Consider the following 19,895-nt stretch of genomic DNA (forward strand, 5'->3'; position numbering starts at 1 on the left):
TTCTGAAAAGTAGCTCCATTTCTGTACCCTCAATGCTTTTATAGGCTGTTTGACACGTTTGTAGACCATCAGAACCTGTGATCACAGGAAATGATGTAGGTAATAAATTTCCTTCATTATTACAGCAGGTAATGTAGGAATTTCTGAGAAACATTAGATGACCATTATAAAAAGTTTTTTTCTAAACTTTTAAAAGTAAAGAGAGTTCATGAACTCTCTTTAATTCATGAGAGTTCATAAATGAAAGTGAAACTCACCACAAATCACTTTTATGCTGATGGAACTGTCTAAACTGGTTGCTCAGGGTTCCATATTTATGTTTTTGAATGAATGTTGACATTTTTGTATAATTCTTTTAGTTTGGTATTATTTTGCCTGAAACCATCTCTCTACTGGCCTCTTTGGTCAAATGGTTCCTAAGCAGTTGAATTTTCCTATGTTGGTAAGAGTTGGTACAACTTTGTCACTTTGGGCATAAAAACCAAAGTCCAGGAACCCGGCATGTCACATAGTTAGAGCTGAACGGCTAAAAAGAAAAAAAAAAAAAGATTTTGAAGTGTCCTAGTAAACATCAAGAGTCAGGACTATAAATTGACTCAGATGCTGTGGCTTGATCATCAAGAGAAATATTAATGCTTAAAACCCTACAATGTCACTGAATTACAAAGTCTCTGCATAGAAGAATTTTTACCATAAGGTGTTCCAAGTAGTTGGTAGTTCTTTGTCTTTTCAGGTTGTCTTAAAATATGTTCAATAATGATTTTTTGCAGCTGTGTAGGTGATGAGTTCGAGTACCTTTGCAGTGTTTACCTAAGCACCACTGCTGAACCTTTTATGTGAAATGTGTGTAAAATGTCTTGTTGCTCGTGGAGCCATCAGTAAAGGACAGTGAAAGGTGAAGGCATTTAGAACTGAATGGTCTAGAAGTTAGCACCTCCTCTTTCTGCTCCCACTAATTGTGAACCGTAAATATACAGGAGAAATTCAAACTTTGCCAAAATATGTTTATGAATAATCTTATAGTTGAAAGCTGAAGCCATTATTCTGCTCCTGTGTGTTACGTGTGTGTGTGTGGGTGCGCGCATGTGTGTGTGTGTGTATTTGTAACAATTTGAATGCATGAGCAGCAGTGCTCCAGCAGATGGAGCTCCAGGGCTGCAGGACATTGCAGGGCTGGTCGGATCAGCTGCCATCCTTCAGCTGGACGGACTGCTCTGATCTTCTGCCTTTCATCTGCAGGAGCAGCCGAGGTGAGCCTCTACCGTGTTTTTAAGAAAAATCCATGATTTTGCAGCCTGCGTGATATTGTTGAATGAATACTGGGCCTACAAATACACATCAGTGACACTGTAGAAGACTTGATGTCTTTTAAAATTTAGAAAGCTATGTTGAACCGGTTGAAAGCAAAATATCCATGCAGCCGTCCTGGCAGAAACATGAACCCAGAACCTTCCTGATTAATGAAGTTCAAGACCTGGTGTACTCAGGAGTTCAGTGAGCTCATATGTATTCTGGTTTCAGCTAAAATGGTTCTATGGAATTCTTCACTATCCTTGTTGTCAACTTCCATGTCCAGATGGTTAACCACAGTTGACATGCGTACTTGGTCTAACATTAATTAGATGCGCTATTGGGGTTGTCACAGAAACAGTGGATGTTATTAAATGTAGATTTTGTTTTGTTTTTAAGTTGGACTTTAAAATAGTGAAACTTCCCACGGTACTCATCCCATAACTATCTATCTATCTATCTATCTATCTATCTATCTATCTATCTATCTATCTATCTATCTATCTATCTATCTATCTATCTATCTATCTATCTATCTATCTATCTATCTATCTATCTATCTATCTATCTATCTATCTATCTATCTATCTATTCATTCATCTATCTATCTATCTATCTATCTATCTATCTATCTATCTATCTATCTATCTATCTATCTATCTATCTATCTATCTATCTATCTATCTATCTATCTATCTATCTATCTATCTATCTATCTATCTATCTATCTATCTATCTATCTATCTATCTATCTATCTATCTCTTGGTCTGTCTGTTTTAGAGATGGAAGGTAAGTTGAAAATGGGATAGAGATCATTGTAGTTGTTAGGATCTGGTCCATGTTTATTCAGGACAACTTGAAATATTCTCATCTCATTACTTAATCCTGCTGTAAATCTTTCCGTTGAGTTCCTTGATCTGCATTACGCTGGTGTTCCCTAATGTTCTCCAACAACATCTGGGTTCAAGCTGAAATCAGAATACACACAAATGAACTCTGTTTACACTGAGGTTTATTTTAGAGTGATCATTTAAAGAGATCTGAAAACAAATGTACGCTACAGATTTGTATTTGTAAAAATGTGGAAATACTGTCTCATTTCCCATAAATCACAATAATACACTACTTTATATTGGTTAGTACTGTAACATGAAAATATATCAATTATTATTTTTATTTATTTTGCCTTGCATTATTAAATGTTTTTCCAACAACAAATAAAGCAGACTTCAATTCAGGTTTTAAAATTGAGTTGTGTGTATGAGTGTGTAACATTTTGTTGAAAGAATCAACAAGAAGTTTGATTTTTCTCTTTCAGTTTTGCTTTCTTTTTACGAGATGTTTCTATTTAGAACCACAAATAGGAATTTGTCCAATTAAATGATTCACTCTTCCTTCAAGATTGTATAAGATGGCATAAACGATCTGAAAAACAATTGTAATTTTAGCCAAGTTTTGAGGTTTTCTTTAACTTTATTTTAATTTCCTTCTGAGAAAAAGAAAGTATTGAATTGAAATATTAAGTTAACATTCAGCATTCAAGGTTTTGTAACAACACAAAGGTGCTTCTTAATTTGTTTCATTTGAACATCAGTTTAAAAAATAACCAATTGTTGCCTCTGAACTGGACACTGGGTTTTACAGCCAACATCAGAAATGTAGTAATTAGCAGTGAAAACCAAACAAATTAAAACAACATTTTTAAAACACAAGGTTAACACCGCAATAGGAACACCTGTAACACACCTCAGTCTACATGGACTGTTGTGTGCCAACCTCTGAACTACAACATTCAATATTTTATCTTTATTTTAAATGAATCTTTTGTCTATTTTTTGCTTTTAGAAAAGGTCTTTGTTAAAAAATGATTTAATTTAGTTCAGCACACACAAACTATTCTAGGGTTTGTAAAATAAAGCATTTGCTCTTCTCCAGGTTCTAAAATTAATTAAATATCACCTCAGGTGAATAAAAACACAACACAGATTCCAGCATGTCATTAATTTTTTAAACAAAGCTAAAACCAATTTTAAAAAGTTTGTGAAAAACTAAGCTCAGTGAAACTTAGCAGTGTAATCATGGTGCAGTGATTACACTGCATTCACAGTGTAATCTGTGATGGGAGACGTGATTTTAACATGCAGATAAAACTAATATTATCTACTGCAGCACCAGACTGTCATTATTTATTTTTTTCACTAAGATTCAAAAATAGATACATCATGAAGATATATACATCAAGCCTGAAATATTGATATGGCTGAAAATGATTATCTTTTGTTAACTATTGAAGGGAAAATAGAATTCCTGTTTAGATTCTGATTAAAGTTCCAGATTCAGCTGTCATCAGAAACAATTGTTCGTAGTAAAAGGAAAAAGGGGAAAGCAAAGTCTGGCAGCCCATCATGCTGATAATAAACTGATGGAAACCGTGCCATTATTGATAGTTAATGAAATATGCAGTTATGAGATGACCAAATTCAGCATAATACCTTTTCAAATCCCCCTATATGCAGAACAAGTCAGGTTTGATTGCTGTCTTCCTACATATTCATGTGTTGTAACAGATTTGGATCCAATTGAAGGTGATTTCCACAGCCAGGTAACTCTGATAACTAAAACAGAAATGTCCCACTTCAAAATGATTCTCCCAAACAAAACAAAAATCATACGAAATAAAAGAAAATATCTTAATCAAACTGAATTGATTTATTTTTAATAATGTTTTAATAAATCCAGTTTGTGTGTGCTGTTATTTCATTGAATTGCTTTTCCTTGCATATCTCTGACATGACCTGCTTGTTAAATAATTAATTGAATTACTGCAATGTAAATGAATTAAAGTAAGCTACTGAGATCTGGAAAACAGTGATCAGCTGTATTTAGTAGAGATTCTTATCTAACATTTGAATGAAGGCTGTTTAGTTATAGGTGCCTGTACCAATGAAATGAATTCACCAATAGCTGAACTCAGAAAATATCAAATATTTTCTATCAGACTACTCAATGAGATCTTTTTATTTTGCTTTGCTCATTAACATAGTGCATGTTCTCCCATAGGGATGTTTAATCAGCATTGTATTTGTACCTGATAAAAGTAAGGACATCTAGATGACTAATGTAACATGCAGGTGTTCAATAGTTGAAAAGGATTTTATTCAGGGTGTATGGGCCTTCTGATGTCACTGAGAGCAGATACAGTAACCTGCCGTAATGAAGAGAAAAATCTTTATCTCCAAGTAAGATTTTTTTATCTCAGGATTTATAGTTCAATGGTCTGTTCTCCGATCTGTTCACAACCAACACACCTGAACTGTCCTCTCTGCTGCAGAGCGGCACCACAGGATGGAGCAGATCAGTAAGTCTCAAAGCAGCCAGCCTTCTGCCTTCATGAACCAACTGATGAAGCTTTCCAACAAGAGCCAGGTAGGCCCCACCTGCATGCCTATCAAACACCAGATGATTCCTGATGTCAGACAGTCGCAGCTAAAAGTTCCCAGTGAGGAAATGAACATCGTACCAGTTTGATGGAAGCTGGTATTGACAAACAAAATTATAAACACTATTACATCCATATGCAAAATCAAATTAATTGAATCATGAACAATACAAGAAAACACAATATTTTTAAGATTATTGTGCAGTGGTTCTATGTAGATCTTAATGTGAAAGTAAAAAAAAATTCTTAATTTTTCCTTTTCTTATTTTTAAGACAAGTAACGCTTGTCTAAAAATAATTTAGCCCAAAGTTTCACTGAATTCAGACTACACAGTGGCAGCGTTGATGGTCCCGTTGTTTTACAGAAAGAAGGTCCTGGGTTCAAATCCTAGCCAGGTTCTTTCTGCGTGTTCTCTGCATGTATGTGGAGAGAGGCACCAGCTCCCCACCCCGCAAGGATATGCGTGTTTAGATGAACAAAAAAAAAGTTGAATTATTTTTAATCCCACAATGAAATGCAGTGTAGATATTCACTGAACCCATTATCTTTCAGTCTGAGCTTGTGCAGCAGCCTTCAGGGCTGGACAGCCTGGCCCAGGCTGCGGCTCTGCTCAACGCCTCCATCCAGGCCCTGGAAGACACGCAGCAGGACGGCCTGCAGCCAGCCGACATGGTGACGCTCATCCAGCTGCTGACACTCACTGCTGACGTCTCCTCTGAACCATCAGTCAGCGCTGAAAACAGTAGCCGTGACAACATCCAGGAGCTCAGTCAGCACTTCATCAGTGTGGCTGACAGCATCATCAGTGAAGACAATGCAGACAAGTGGCAGGCTATCAAAGAGGTAGCATATGATGCATGAAGTAGATTTACTAGAGACTTACCATTATTGCTCTTCTGACCAACATAAGTGCTTGAAATGTTTCTAAAGCCGCGTCATTCTTCCTGCTGACATCACAGAGAACGAAGGGAATCATCCTTCAACCTTGACCCAATCACTTCAGGTCAAATCATTAAATAAAAACGTTATTTACAAAAGCATAGATGCTGAAATTTACAGCAACGTGTCATGACAGTTTCTAAATACATTTAAGAAGCTTCTAACACTGCTGATTTACAGATAGTAAAGTCTAAATTTTACCATCTTGCCAATTTTCTAATTCGATAAAATTTGGAACTCTGAAAAGCAAAGCTGGAGTTGTTCATTGCATAAAGAATGTTGTTTTTTTATGAAAACCTTAAAGACCATCACTAATGTATGCTGCATCTTATCAATGTCTCCTAGAAAGACATTAATGGGCTCTTCATTGGCTGTGTTTATATTGACTATAAATTATATAAAATACAAAGAATGGTAGGAGGACGATGGTGCAGAATGACTTACCACATTAATGGACATATTCACATGTGAGTGTAATTTAGTCTCTTATTTAAAGGAAACATCTCATAGTGAATTTCTGTCTTTTTGATAGTAGCGGAATACCAACAAAGTTTTGCGCACATTTGTAATGGAAACACAGCTTCTGTTTGTGACAAAGTGTGAGTTTCCTAAGTCAGTGTTTCCCAATTCCAGTCCTCGGGGCCCCCCTGCCCGCATGTTTTAGATGTGCCTCTATACCAGAACAGCTGATTCAAATGATTGCATGACATCTTCTGCAGCCAACAAGTACTGCAGGAGCCTGTTAATCACCCAAAGATTCAACCCAGGTGTGTGACAGAAGGGAAACCCTTGCTGCAGCAATGGGGTCCCCAGCAGTGTTGCACTGATGCTTAGAGGTGTTGGCCACTGGCAAACTGCTCAGTCAGTACACTTTGTCAAGAGAAACACAGATCTCATGCATGCATTTAACACATCTTGCTAAACCAGACCAAATCGTGACTGATCATGACAGGTCTTCATCCTAAATTAGTTTTCTGAAAGGCATCAGTCCTTCTGAATGGAACGTGTTAAAAAAGATTCTCGATGCCATGCCATGAAACATTGACCATCAAACATACGTCACTGATTTGGCTTGTCTAACAGTTGATAGGTGTTCATAATATTGCCAGCATATCTTTTCAGTTGATGTGTTGAATAATGGCAACTTCAGCACACGAAAGCAGCAGGTGCAAGAGGCCGAAGATCCATTAAAATAATTCCGATTTCTTGCAGTGAATAAGACGACATTCAGACATTCTCTGCTGTCCTTTCATGTGACTGATTAGTTGATGAAATTCTGATGATGTTTTCACCTCCATAGAAAAGCTTACAGTAATGGTGAACATCCAGCAGAACTCAACACAAAGGAGGCAACTTGTCTGAACTGACATGTATGTTTTATAGAGCTGTCAATGGGGTTAATCTGAACATTTTAAAGCCATAGTATTAAATAATGTAGATTAATTGAGCTACCTCTCTCCTGTGGAGGGATGCGTAGTTCACAGCAGTGCGTTGTTAGTTCGACACACTGTGAGCGACGAATGACAGAGAAAGATAAAAGTTTTCTGCGACTGCAACAAAATCTGAACATTTTCAACTTTCTTGTGTTGCGTCGCTGGTCTTCATGTGGACATCTACGTATACTAGCTCAAAATTCCATCCAGCCGAGTGACTGGCAAGTTCCACTGGAAAAGAATAGAGAGGGACATTTCTAAATTAACGTTTAGATAAACAAAATTATTTCCTTAAAACCTCCTTGAATATAAAAACCCGGAAAACTCAGAATCTTCAGACATGTTTGGTTTGAGACAAGAAAACATTTTTTGTAAATATTTTTTTTGAAAACATGTACACAGAGACATGGGCTACATGGGCAGTTTGCAAAGATAGAAGAGATTTAAATTTAACATGGTTTATAATTAATGGGCTTCAAGTTATCCCATAATAGACTGTTGACTGTGACGTATGTTTTAGCTAATGCTAATGCTAATCTAGTGCTTTAGTTCTGTTTAGCTAGTTTGAATTAACTGGAAGTATCAGGTAATCTAAGTTTTTTCCTCTGTCTTCCCTGAACAGAAGCAGGGTCATGGGGCAGTTGATCTATATTTTTAATTCTCCAGCTTTCTGTGTGTCAGAGAATCCCAAAACTATGTTCTGCTTTGTCTAACAACAACTTTCTGTCACTCCCTGCCTGGTGAGTGTTGTACTTTCTGTAACGAACAAACTAACCTTGAGAGGAATTGGTGGATTACATATTTATCTGTCGGTAAAACTGTAAAATATTGTGTCAAGGATATGTTTTCCTTAGTGGAATGTGTTTTGCTGTAAAGGGAACAAGGACATGATGAATGAGTTGACAAAAATGTGTGAAACAATGAAAGTCTGAATTTTAAAGGGCTGAGAATATACAAATAAAAGCAATAAAGGCTCAGAGTTCCTGTTGCACTAACAGTGAAAATTATAAACACCAAAGCTCAATTCTTCAAACAATCACCAGTATAATTATTACATTTTCTATTCAGCTTCAGAATCTTAATGTGTGTAAAAAACACTATACTTATATAATTATACTTCTGGTTCTCTGAAGAGTAGTAAAGATGAAGATCCATGTGTTGTACCCACAACTGTTGACCTTTATATTTAATTTTTTTCAAGCTAAAACCACCAAGTTTAATGTTTTTTATGGGGATTTTATGTGATGGACCAACACAAAGTAATGTACGAAATGTGAGGAATATGGCTAATGGTAATCACAATTATTTCTCATTTACATTCATGAGAGGTGTGCCCTGTAACACGTTCAACTCTCTTAACTTTATTGTCCTTACAGGAACTCCAGTGCAAACAAACGCCTGTGAAAGTGACCTAACTAATACAAAGATTATTCTTGTAATGCAAATGAATCGGGGTTTACATCCAGCTGTTCTGTGAAGCCCTCAGAGGTTGTTGGGGATCACTAGGGAACAAAAAGCATGAAGATGACCAAGGAACACATCAGACTGGTCAGGGAGAAGAAATGAGGTTCCTGAACAATATCCAGTCACGGTGATCAGTCCATCATCTCAAAATGAAAGGAGAAAAAAAATCCTCAAATCTGCAAAGATGTAGCCAACCACCTGAACTCACACGCCGTAAAAGAAGAGTACTAGTCCAAGGATGGGAACCCAGGGGGAGCAGCAGTGATTCACAGTTCATGTGGGAGAATCAACCAGCAGTTAAGTTTGAGGGTGCAATGTGATAAAATAAAGAGCTTAATGTGGCAGGTGAACATCACTGACACATGATCGGTTCTCTCAAGGCAGGAAATAGGAGAGAGGAATTTAGGAGATAAAAAGGCGCATCGTTGTTTGGTGGGACAGTGATTTAGATAAACCTGCACAATAATACTCAGAACTGATTTACAGCCAAAAGCGTCGGCATTGCACTGAAATGTTCTGTTCAAACACTAGAGGACAGTGTGCTTCTGTAAATGCAACTGAAAATGCACCAAGATCAGCTAAAATGATGACCACCTGAGTAGATCATCTTAAAGTCTTCCTCAAACATAATGCTTAATCAGTCAGATTTTGCTCTACGTTTTGACTGGAAATGTCAGTCAAAGAGAGGGCACATTGCTTCCTCTTGTTTATTTATTTATTTTTTATTTTCTAACCATTTTTTGTACTTCTGCAACAGTGTGTGTTTTATATAGATCTGTGGAACAACTGCTTTACGTGAAAAGCTGTATTTCTCTCAGCGCTTTCCCTTCCTTCTACCCCCCCGAAACCCCCAAGCCTCTTAGCTCTCCAAGGCCACCTCAACGCATCCTCAATGGATGAGAAGCACTCTGAAAAACCGAGGCTGCACTCATCCACAAACCTCCCGCGCTCTGCTCCCGGCTCCGTCTCCAAGGCTCAGCTTTTAGATGGGCACACTGAAATCAGAATGCGGTGTTTGGAAACAGACAATGGCAAAATCTATGAGGCATGCATTCTAGGCCTGTCTGTTGAGCTTTGTGTGTCCCCCTCGGCTAATCTGCAGACTCTTTCAAACTGTTAACGGCACTTAAAGTATTTTTCCATTGTGCTGCAATGAATGGTCATTTTGAAGAGTCCTTAGCTCTGATGAGTGTGTAGCTCTGGGCAGGGTGGGTGAGGGCTGTCGATGCCAACACACTGGTGCTCTGTGGGTTTCAGGTGGTGAACGGTCCCATGGATGTTGTGAAGAGCGTTGACCGGATGGTGACCCGCTTGAGTCCAAGTTTGACAGCAGAGACTGACCATGTGACCATTCATGCTCCCAATATCAGTGAGTTATCCAAATTTCCCTTTTTGTTACGGTCACGGGATTTATGAAGTCATGAATTCACAGGTTGGAGCCAGGACCCGAGTCTATCATCAAAGACATTAATGAAAGCACAGAACTGAAATGATGTAACAGCAGACCTTCAAAATTGATCAAATATATTCTAGAATGGAGACAGAAATGCAGCACCAAAACAACAATACAGACAGAAAGAGTTTTTGAATGCAGATTTTATGTTGATTTTAATTTCAGAACAAAACAATGAACTGAATTTGGCATCTTCTTGCGGTGCTGGTTGAATGAGGCTGTTCATTATGTGACAGTTACTACTGGATGAGCTGCTGGATTGTTCACACACTATAATACAATACAGCACTGTTCACTGCTTGTAATCTGAATTGAACTTTCTGAACCCAACAGAAGTCCTATGTGTGTGAGGGATGACTCATATGCTAAGTATAAGTACTTGGTCATTTTTTCTTACACAAACCACATCTTTATGTAGTGTAAAAAAATAAATATTTGAGCTGCAGTTAATATTTTATATAAACAATTGTTTTAGGTAGAAACAACCACAACATAGTGAGCAACAGACTTCATTTAATTGTCCTTCCTGAATGTTATCCAGATTTAGATACTTTTATTTAGTCAGTGTTAGACAAAGTTTACATGGAGCAGATTTACATTCATAAGTTCATTTGTATATGCCCCACAATCAATTAAAAATTCACCAGAAACAAAGGTAACTAATTATAAGGAAAAGAAAAGAAAAAACACAATTAACCTTTGGATATTCTAGTATAATATGAATATGAATAATATGAGTGAAATGGAATAGTTTTTTAAGTAAATAAGGAATCTAAATGATAAATGTGATGATAAATTTTCATATTTGTTCTGTACTAACAGGTAGAAACAAAAGCTTGCTCCGATTATGTATTGTTGTCCAGGATGTTCGTGAAACACACGCTTCCATTTTCCTTCTAGCCACTTGAGTTTTATTAACCATGTTTTTTCTTTAAAAAACATTAGTCCACTAATAGCTGCAGATATTACATTTGCATAGGAGAATTTCCATCCCAGTTTGGGTACTGCAAAAAGACACAAAACAAAAAAATAATTAAGCCTCAAACAACAGTCAGAAATTCTAATCTTAGCCCAAAAGGTGGCAGAACCTTGTCAATACAAAAAGTGATCAATACAACATCAGAAACGTATATACAGAAACATCAGGATATTCTGCTGATGTTCTGAATAAAACCTTTTTTAATGTCACATTTGAAATGTTGTCTGCATTGTTATGTTCTTTGTAGAAGTGGAGCTGCAGCAACAAAGACTGGGTGAAGGATCTAGAGTGGAGAGTTTCTGTGGGCCTGGGTCAGAGACTCTCGGCCTTCTAGACTGTATTTCTGTTCCACGTCAGAAGATACAGGATCTGCAGGACAATGGTAGAATTTCCAATCCATTCCTTGATTCATTCTTCAAAAAGATTTTTATTTGATGTTAAATTCTGCAGGTGAAATCAAAGGCATCTTGCTCTTCCTGTGCCACAATGTCAGATTTTGCAGCAAATCCTGATAGAAAATCATAATCTAGTGATGAATTAGATTTCTTTTAGTGTATGTTTTCTTTTTAGCTTCTTTGTCCTGCAAACTGAAGAACAGCTTTTGTATTGGATGTGCAGGCTTCTATAAGATCACCCTGGTCAACATGTGGTATGGCTCTCTGCGACCTCTTTTCAATCCAGAGGAGAACATCACCATGGAGCCTACGGTCACTGACGGCACACAAAGGTAGAATTAACCCCTTACTGCCAGAACCGCTCTGCAGCTGGTGTTTCAAAATAGAACATTTAACATATTTAGGTATTATGAAAATTTGCTAAATTAAGTATATTTGGGACAAACTCGGACAACTTGATGGCAGACATACAATGAATTTACATAGATAGGCATTAGTTGATGCTACACCCTATCAGAATTGTGCTTTGATTATGGCATTCAATGTGGCAGCATATTGGAATATTGTTATATTAATTCTGGTTTATACTATGAAACCTAAATTCCCCTTTTTCTGATTGAAATGTAGTTTTTATGGATGAGGATCCTCTAGTTTTGGATGCCGTGCAGCTGGAAGAATTTTTGCTGATATTCCTTTACTTTTGTACAGTTGTTGTGTAACCACGGCAACAAGAAGATCTTTACAAGGAGCTCAAATAATACCTCAAATACAGCCCCGAATATGGGATGACCTGAAAATGAAACATTATGATAATAATAATTTGTACAGTGCTTTTCTAAATAGTCCAAGACACTTGACAAGAATCAAGCAAACTTGCAAACAGAACACTGAGCACAACAAACAAGATCATAAAGGAGAACGCTTAAAAAGCAGGTTAAAAAAATAAAAAAAAATAAACGATGACCAGACGATATATGATCGCAGGATTTAAAAGACCTTAATGAATTTTAAGAAAGGGAAAAGAAGAAACAATGGGCCACTTGTAAAGTTTGTCCACTGTCAGGATTAACCATCTGAAAAGTGAGTGAGAGAGAACAAAAAGACAAAATAGGGACACACTGGTGTAAAATGTTCTGCTGATCTCGTATCCGCTGAACTTCTGGTTCTGGTTTATGTTTGCACATCCACAGTGAGCAACAGACATATTGCCAGCAGAATACACATTTTGTTTCTTTAAACACTCCCCTATGGCTTTATGTTACCTGTGCATTGTTAACCTTTAGTCCTCCCTCAGTAACAGTAGTGATAGTAGTAAATAGTACTTTCATGAAAATGAGTTGAAAATGAATTTTTTAGTTTTTACTTTCCTCTTTTGTGTTTTGAATATGACTTGTGGAGCCTTGAGAATACAATATATGAATGGTTTTGTGAGGTGTTCTCACAAACCTTAGCTAACCTAACTCACTGGTACCACCTTCCCACCAGGTGGTCACAGATCTCGGCTGACCGGGATGATTGATCATCAGTCAGTTCTCAGCCCCAAACTGGTGTGTGTGAAGATGTCCTTGTTCTGAAACTATGGAGCAAAGATTGGTGAAACTGCACATTCTAGTTTGCAGAAAAAAATAAATTAATTTATTGCCTTGACTTTACTTTCTCTTTTTTCACAATAAAAGAAGGGAATGTGTCTTGTGTTTAGAGTCTTCATTGAAAATGCAATCGAAAATACACACTTATTTAAAAACATTCAATAAATGAACCAACCAATCAATCAATCATGTTTATTTGCATATCACTCTTCAGCAGCAAGGCAGTTCAAAGTGCTTTACATAACAAAAATACAAAATTACAAAGTTTTAAAGAAAACTCCATAGAGTCAACGATTGAACAAACATTACATTTTGATAAGTGCCATCATCAAAATCATACACATCAATCATGTTGGTCGATGTTTGGTGTGGTTAAAGTCTTTGCTCACCCACAGGTATCTGGGCACTGTGCTGGGCTCGGCTGTTATATCCTCCACTGTGCTGGGAGACGACCAGCCAGTCAGCATGGCGGTTCACTTCCAGCTCCAGCACAAAGCACAGGTTAACCAAACCTCTGGTTTATATCTGTACCGTAAAAGTACTGGCCTATTAAAATGACACATTTATCATCTCCTGATCATTTTCCCAGAATTCCATTGATGCTGTGTATGATCCCGTGTGTGCATTCTGGGACTTTGATCTTACGTAAGTAGGAATGGTTATTTTTAGGAGAACTTGCTATTCAAGTGACTATTGGAAATTTTACAATAGCAAAATTAACTGATGACAAAATTAAGCAGATGGCATATCATGTTTGTCTAAGCAGTCCGGAGGCTGGTGGGTGGTGGAACACAAGAGGCTGTGAGCTTGTGTCCAAACATTATGGATACACCATGTGCTACTGCAACCACACCACCAATTTTGCTGTGCTGCTGCAGGTTTACGAAACTCAGGTAACATTTGTGTGTCTGACAACGGCTGTGGATTTCTGCAGCATCCTCATCAATAGGATGTGCAGCTGTTTAAACAGCATATGCATTTTGTGTTGCTCTGCACCAGAGGAGCCCAGAAAACGAAAGAGCTCTGCAGGTGCTGACGTTCATTGGCTGTGGAGTGTCTCTGTGTGGCCTCCTCTTCACCTTCATCCTCTTCATAGCTGTGGGGTGAGTCACAAACATCACAGAGTGCATTCTGAAAGCATCAAGGGTGAAAAGCATTTCATAAATCCCTGCCAGATTCACATCAATAAGAAAAAAAAGCTGAATATTGTGTGGATGTGTGAGCATCCCTGCAGGAAATCATTTTTCAGTAAACGTGGGAGAGCTTCTCTCACACATCGCAGCTCACACATGATGTTATGTGTGTGTGTGGGTGTGTGTGTGTGCATGCATGTATGGGGTGTGCGTGTTTGTATGTGTGTGACTTTTGTAGAGTCCCCAAATCAGACCGAACCACTGTCCACAAGAACCTGATAGCTGCTCTGGGCCTCGCTGAGCTGCTGCTGATGTGCAGCGACTGGGCCACAGAAAATCAGGTCAGACACTTTCATTTACTAACTTGAAGTGTACAAACTAGAACACTCCCAATATTAATATTAATCATATAAAGTGTTATAAAAAGATTTTCCACCATATTGTAAAAGCATGTATTCATAATGCATTCAGCCTTGTGCATTATGACTAGGTCTTTCAACGTTAAGGTGTGAACACGAGATTAATCTGAAATTGTTAACGTGTTAACATTACTTAATGGTAATGCTGATTAATCAAACTACCTACTGTGACCTAAAAGCCTCTCTCCTGTAAGTGGTTGTGTAGTTCACAGCCGTTATCAGCCTGGTGAGCAACAAACGACAGAGAAAGGTCAAAGTTTTCTGTGACTGCAGACAGAAACAAAAGTTGAACATTTTTAACTTTCTTGTGTTGCGTCACTGGACTTTATGTGGACATGAATGAATTATGGCGGTCTCTCCGCTGGATGAGGACAAGCGACTTTGCCTCATTGCACAAGTTCCATAGGAAGTGAATGGAGAGGGTCGTTTCTAAATTAACATTTAAAGCCTGGAAAACTGAGGATCTTCAGACAGTAAAACATTCTCTTAATAATTTTAAAAACAAATTACACATTTGTGGTTTTTGATATGGGCTATATGGGTGGTTTCCCAGGGCAGCATCAGAAATTGGTGAGGCACCCAAGAGCTAGAAAATAAAATAAATCTGTCAGCTGTCCTAGTTTGCTACTACTTGTGCAGTGAAGTAAGTTTCATATAGTTGCTCTCAAGTACTGGGAGACTACATTACTTCCTTTCTGCTGCAAAAAAAACAAACAAACAAAAAAAAAACAACAGAAAATGTCTTGGATTTTAATTGGCTGGAATGTGCCTGCAAGAAACACAATATAGATTTCAAGTTTGCAAAGTCGGGCAAAGAGAGACTGATCATGATAAATCACAGTGTGGTTAAGCCGATTACATTTTCTTAATCGACTGACAGCTCTAGTTATGATCACTGATTATTTCCTGCAAACAGCTCTAACACAGATGTAGCAAAGAAGGTGCTCTATTTTGATCAAGATGCACAACACTAAAGTTTCAAGACTAATTCCATGTGTTTTTGTCTGTTTAACCCTCTAGGCAGCATGTTTCATGGTGACTGCTCTGCTTCATCTCTTCTTCATGGCCTCCTTCTGCTGGATGCTGGTTGAGGGTCTTCTTCTTTGGAGCAAAGTGGTTTCTGTTAACATCAGTGAGGACCGCAGGATGAAGCTCTACTACGTCATAGGCTGGGGTAAACTTGTCTTATTGATGATGGGCACAACTTAGCATTTCTCTGCTTCAATCGCCAAGACACTATAGTGGAAAACACAACAGCACTGTGGGCTGGCTCTAAATAAACATCACTTTTTGGCCAAGATTTACTTCCATGATGTTGTTCTCTTATCCAGTAACTTCTGAGTGTGTACACGTCACTACATATAGGCTCTCAGAAGACGGGAGTAGTAGTAACCCATGGAGACAAGTATACATAGTAATTCTGACTTTTATTTTTGAACAATAAATATAACAATATTACAATAACCAAGACTCATTTGTCTTGAAAAAATAAAAATGTCCTTAGGGGAACATTCAAACCGCAAGTGAAATTTTTCCAGTGGATCCACTGAAAGTTCAAGTCTTAACATTTTAGAGGAAATTCAGTCAATAAAAGTAGGTCTTTTTACTTCTTTCTAACTTCTTTTAACACAGGATTGTAGATTGTAAATGAAATCAGTTAAATAAATAGTTTTTAGATTAACATAGCATAAATTACAGCTTTGCTGCTTTTACCCATGCTCACTAAATTTAAAAAAAGCCGCTCCTCTCTCAGTCCCTCAGGTGACTAAAGTTTAACCACCTGCCTATATGTGACTCAGCCTTAGTCACATAAGCAGATGATTCAGATTATTTCACAAGCTCCATAAAATGTTTGCTTTAATGTTACAGGTTGGCTTCAATTTTTGGGATGTTGGTAATTTTTCATAAAGATCCATTATGGCTCATCTGTGTGTAATACATAGTATCGTGATGAAATGTGTTGTGTGTGGTCTGGAGACATAAGTGTAGAACGTATGAACTTTAACACGCCTGTCAACAGTTTAATTTATTTATTTATTAAGCAGGTTTCCCTGGAAACATTGCCTCTGTTTCCAGTCAGGCTTTCTGCCCCATCTGGTATTTGTTTCCATGTTCACCAAACAGACCAACCAGAGATCAGTTAACAAGACAGTTCACTTGTTAGCATCAAATTAACATATTAAATCATTTTTAACATACAGTCTATACATACAGTCATAGATGAGAAGGTTAAGGTAAACTCATCCAGTAAATAGGCAATGTAAACACAGGCCAACTGGGATCACTTGTATATACATATATCGTTTTACCGGGAACTGAAATTAGTCTTCTAAAAAAGTGTTGAGGTCAAGTGGTTGGCCTTGCTTCTTCACAAGAATCTAGGATTATTTTTTGCCTTACAGTGACATTGTTTCTCACTAATAAGGCTCTTAAGATTCAAAAGCTATTTTAGGAACTCACTAAGTGGATTATTGCTATCTGTGTGGATACAGGTTCACATCTGCAGTGATAATTTTCTTTAGAAAATAAGTTGTGAAGGCTGTAGCTAAGTTTTTTTTTTTTTTTTATAGATTTAATGACAATGTTTGGGGAGAAAGTGAAGCTTTTCAGGTGCTAACATTGCTTTTTGATCTGTACAACAAACCACATCTACAGTGTCCTTGCAAAAGGATTTGCACTGCCTGAATATTTCTCAAAATTATGGACATTTTGGTGATGAGATATATCCAACAGATATAAATAGATAAATTCAGCACAACCAATTGCTTTCAGAAGTCACTGAAGTCAGGCTAATGTCAAATATAATCTCAGTCTAAATAAACATCAGCTAACCAACTAATCAACGTCTATGAAACATCATGTTTTCTGTAAAGGGGGGTGTTATGTAAAATCTACTTTTTTGAGCTTTACATCATTTATAATGTTATTCCTTCATATATAACATAGCTTGAGTGTTGCCTTTATTCTTTTATCCATGTTTGAGAAATAATTTGATCTCCATGGCAACCTTTCAGCCGTTTGCTTTCTCAGCGCCTCCTTTTCCAAGCAGCTCCTCTTCAGAGTTTCGGTCTAGAGTCGAGCTCCTGCCTCACAGAGCAGCTCTCCCCAACCTCTTCCCCACTCAGCTCCTCTAGAGTAGCCGCAGCATCAAGTGAAATGCTACTTAGAGTGATTATAAAGGGCATAATGGAGAAACGTGAAGACATGCTGGGGGCACAGTGTCAGAAAGAGCAGAAGCTTCTTAAAGAGACAGAGACCTAATTTTATTCAGTTGCATAGTTAGATTTATTTTAAGTCATGTTTGAAGTATACAGCATTTTTGTAACAACTGAGCATAACATAGTTATTACATTATGTTATAAAATCTTAAATTGTTGAGTATGAGATTATACAACTGTCGTTTACATTCATGTCTTCAATCTCTTTTTAAGTTATTGTTGTAACACATAGCGTGGTGAAAATCAGGGTTATAAGTCATCTACTTGTAAGGTTCAGAAAAAAGAAAAAAAACAAACAGAAGGTTGGATAATTAAAATGTTCAAATCTGACTTGATTAATGCATGTAATCAATGAATCTAAAGGTTGCCTAAAAACAATATATGCTTTGTTCTTACATTAGGCAAATGTATGTCTGTTTAATTGGCTGGTAAAGCATGAGCTTGAATTTCTTCCTTTCCTCCTTTTTCATGCGTCACTTTGACAACAGCATAAAAAAGAATGTGACAGTCTTTTGCGCAGTATTCGAAAATTTTTGAAATCAAGATTTAAAAAGAAATAAAGCAACAACCCTGTTTTAGAAGACATGCAAAACACTTTCCTCTCACGTGGAATATCACAGTTTGACTGAAGGACATGGTAATAATCTCACAGCAAGAATAAAAGTACACACATCTACAGTTATTGCTTTTTACCCAGTGGCAGTGAGGGAAAATAAGATTTGTTGCCGCCTTGTTTTTTCACAAATAAAAAAAAACAAAACAGGAGCTGATAGAGGGACCGAGGGTGGGGACGACACACACACACGCACACACACACGCGCACACGCACACTCTGATCAACTGTAGATCTTCTCATCTCCTCTTCTAACTGCAAAACTATTATTGTCCCAACTGAGCCACAGTTGCAATTTGTTTTATTTTATTTCAGGATTTAAATTATTTTTTGTAAAAAGACCAAAAAATACTTACAGGTAAAATCAGTTTCAGTGTTGTTGTTGTTATTGTTTTTCTTTGTTTGTTTGTTTGTATTGTTTGCATTTGACGTGTTACTGGTAATGAGTTTCTCACAGCAGACACATTAGACTAAATTTTATCTCAATTCAGAACTGATGTGATGGTGACCCATGTCGGGTTGGGGGCGTACAGAGCCGGGTCTGTGACCCTCACAACCCAAACAGCCATTTTATTTTCAGGTCAGCCGAAAACTACTTCAGAGCTTCAAACGTCACAGGACTTCTAAAAAAATGGCAGTTTTTTTAGACAAAGATCTGCTCTTTGAAATTTCTTGTTATTTTTAAAGAACCAGAATTTTATTTTCAATTTTAGGACTTAAAATAAAGATAAACATAGAAAAGGATGGATATCTTCATATACCGTGTGTAAATCATGAATTCCAACAAGAAAGCAGATCTTCTGGTACTTTTAGTGTCATTATTTATGGAAATACAGTACAATAATTGTAGGAAAAACTTTAATATGATTAAAAAGCCTTGGATTTGTTACATTATGTGTATTAACATTAACTTGCATCTCGGGAGCCACAGGTTGTGTAGATTGAGGGTATCCATGCAATGTAGCCCAGTGTGTGTGAACTCCTCACACACTGGCTGCAGAACGGTTCAATCCTCCAGCTTCATTCAAACCCACAACGGCCTTCACCCACTGATTGCTGTAGACATGCCAGCTCATCTGAAATGAAATACTTTATATTCCATTTTCCAGGCTATAAATTAGATTTTCCACCACTGAAAATCTGTAACGCTAAAGTAATTCCGCTGTGTTTGCCTCATGCTTCCCACCAGGGCTAAAAACCTTTTATTCTTGGCTGGTTGCTCTTTCCAACATTTTCTGTTTATTCTAAATCTTTTCTGCTTATAATTACTTATATGATGTTATGCTACACAGCAGCCTTAACCCAGTTTTTATTTATGGCAGATGTTCCCATATCCATTTGTAAGTGTGTGTTATGTCGCATGCTGAGCCGAGAACACGATGTGAGTCAGGAGCACAAACAGTCTTCAGGTGTTACTCTGGTCTTTACCCCTCAGACTAAACACGGACAGAGAACAGCAGAGACAAAACATGCTGCTGAACCCGGTTGAACTGTGACAGTAACTGATGCAGATTGATGCTTTAAGCAAG

The 19,895-nt window shown here is 37.4% G+C and overlaps 1 protein-coding gene across 2 annotated transcripts in view; it reads left to right on the plus strand.

The window, feature by feature from the left end:
* The window catches only part of adgrd2 (adhesion G protein-coupled receptor D2), a 44,026-nt gene that overhangs the window by 2,373 nt on the left and 21,758 nt on the right, over positions 1-19,895 (plus strand). For both annotated transcript variants that reach the window (XM_044110638.1, XM_044110637.1), the window contains 12 exons: positions 1,128-1,250; positions 4,623-4,717; positions 5,284-5,574; positions 9,825-9,936; positions 11,247-11,381; positions 11,618-11,726; positions 13,379-13,484; positions 13,573-13,628; positions 13,750-13,876; positions 13,983-14,086; positions 14,355-14,457; positions 15,556-15,709. In XM_044110638.1, the coding sequence (XP_043966573.1) occupies positions 1,128-1,250; positions 4,623-4,717; positions 5,284-5,574; positions 9,825-9,936; positions 11,247-11,381; positions 11,618-11,726; positions 13,379-13,484; positions 13,573-13,628; positions 13,750-13,876; positions 13,983-14,086; positions 14,355-14,457; positions 15,556-15,709 (1,515 nt within the window). The remainder of the gene's footprint in view (positions 1-1,127; positions 1,251-4,622; positions 4,718-5,283; positions 5,575-9,824; positions 9,937-11,246; positions 11,382-11,617; positions 11,727-13,378; positions 13,485-13,572; positions 13,629-13,749; positions 13,877-13,982; positions 14,087-14,354; positions 14,458-15,555; positions 15,710-19,895) is intronic.

Source organism: Gambusia affinis, linkage group LG03, assembly GCF_019740435.1.
Source record: "Gambusia affinis linkage group LG03, SWU_Gaff_1.0, whole genome shotgun sequence".
Taxonomy (NCBI): Eukaryota; Metazoa; Chordata; class Actinopteri; order Cyprinodontiformes; family Poeciliidae; genus Gambusia; species Gambusia affinis.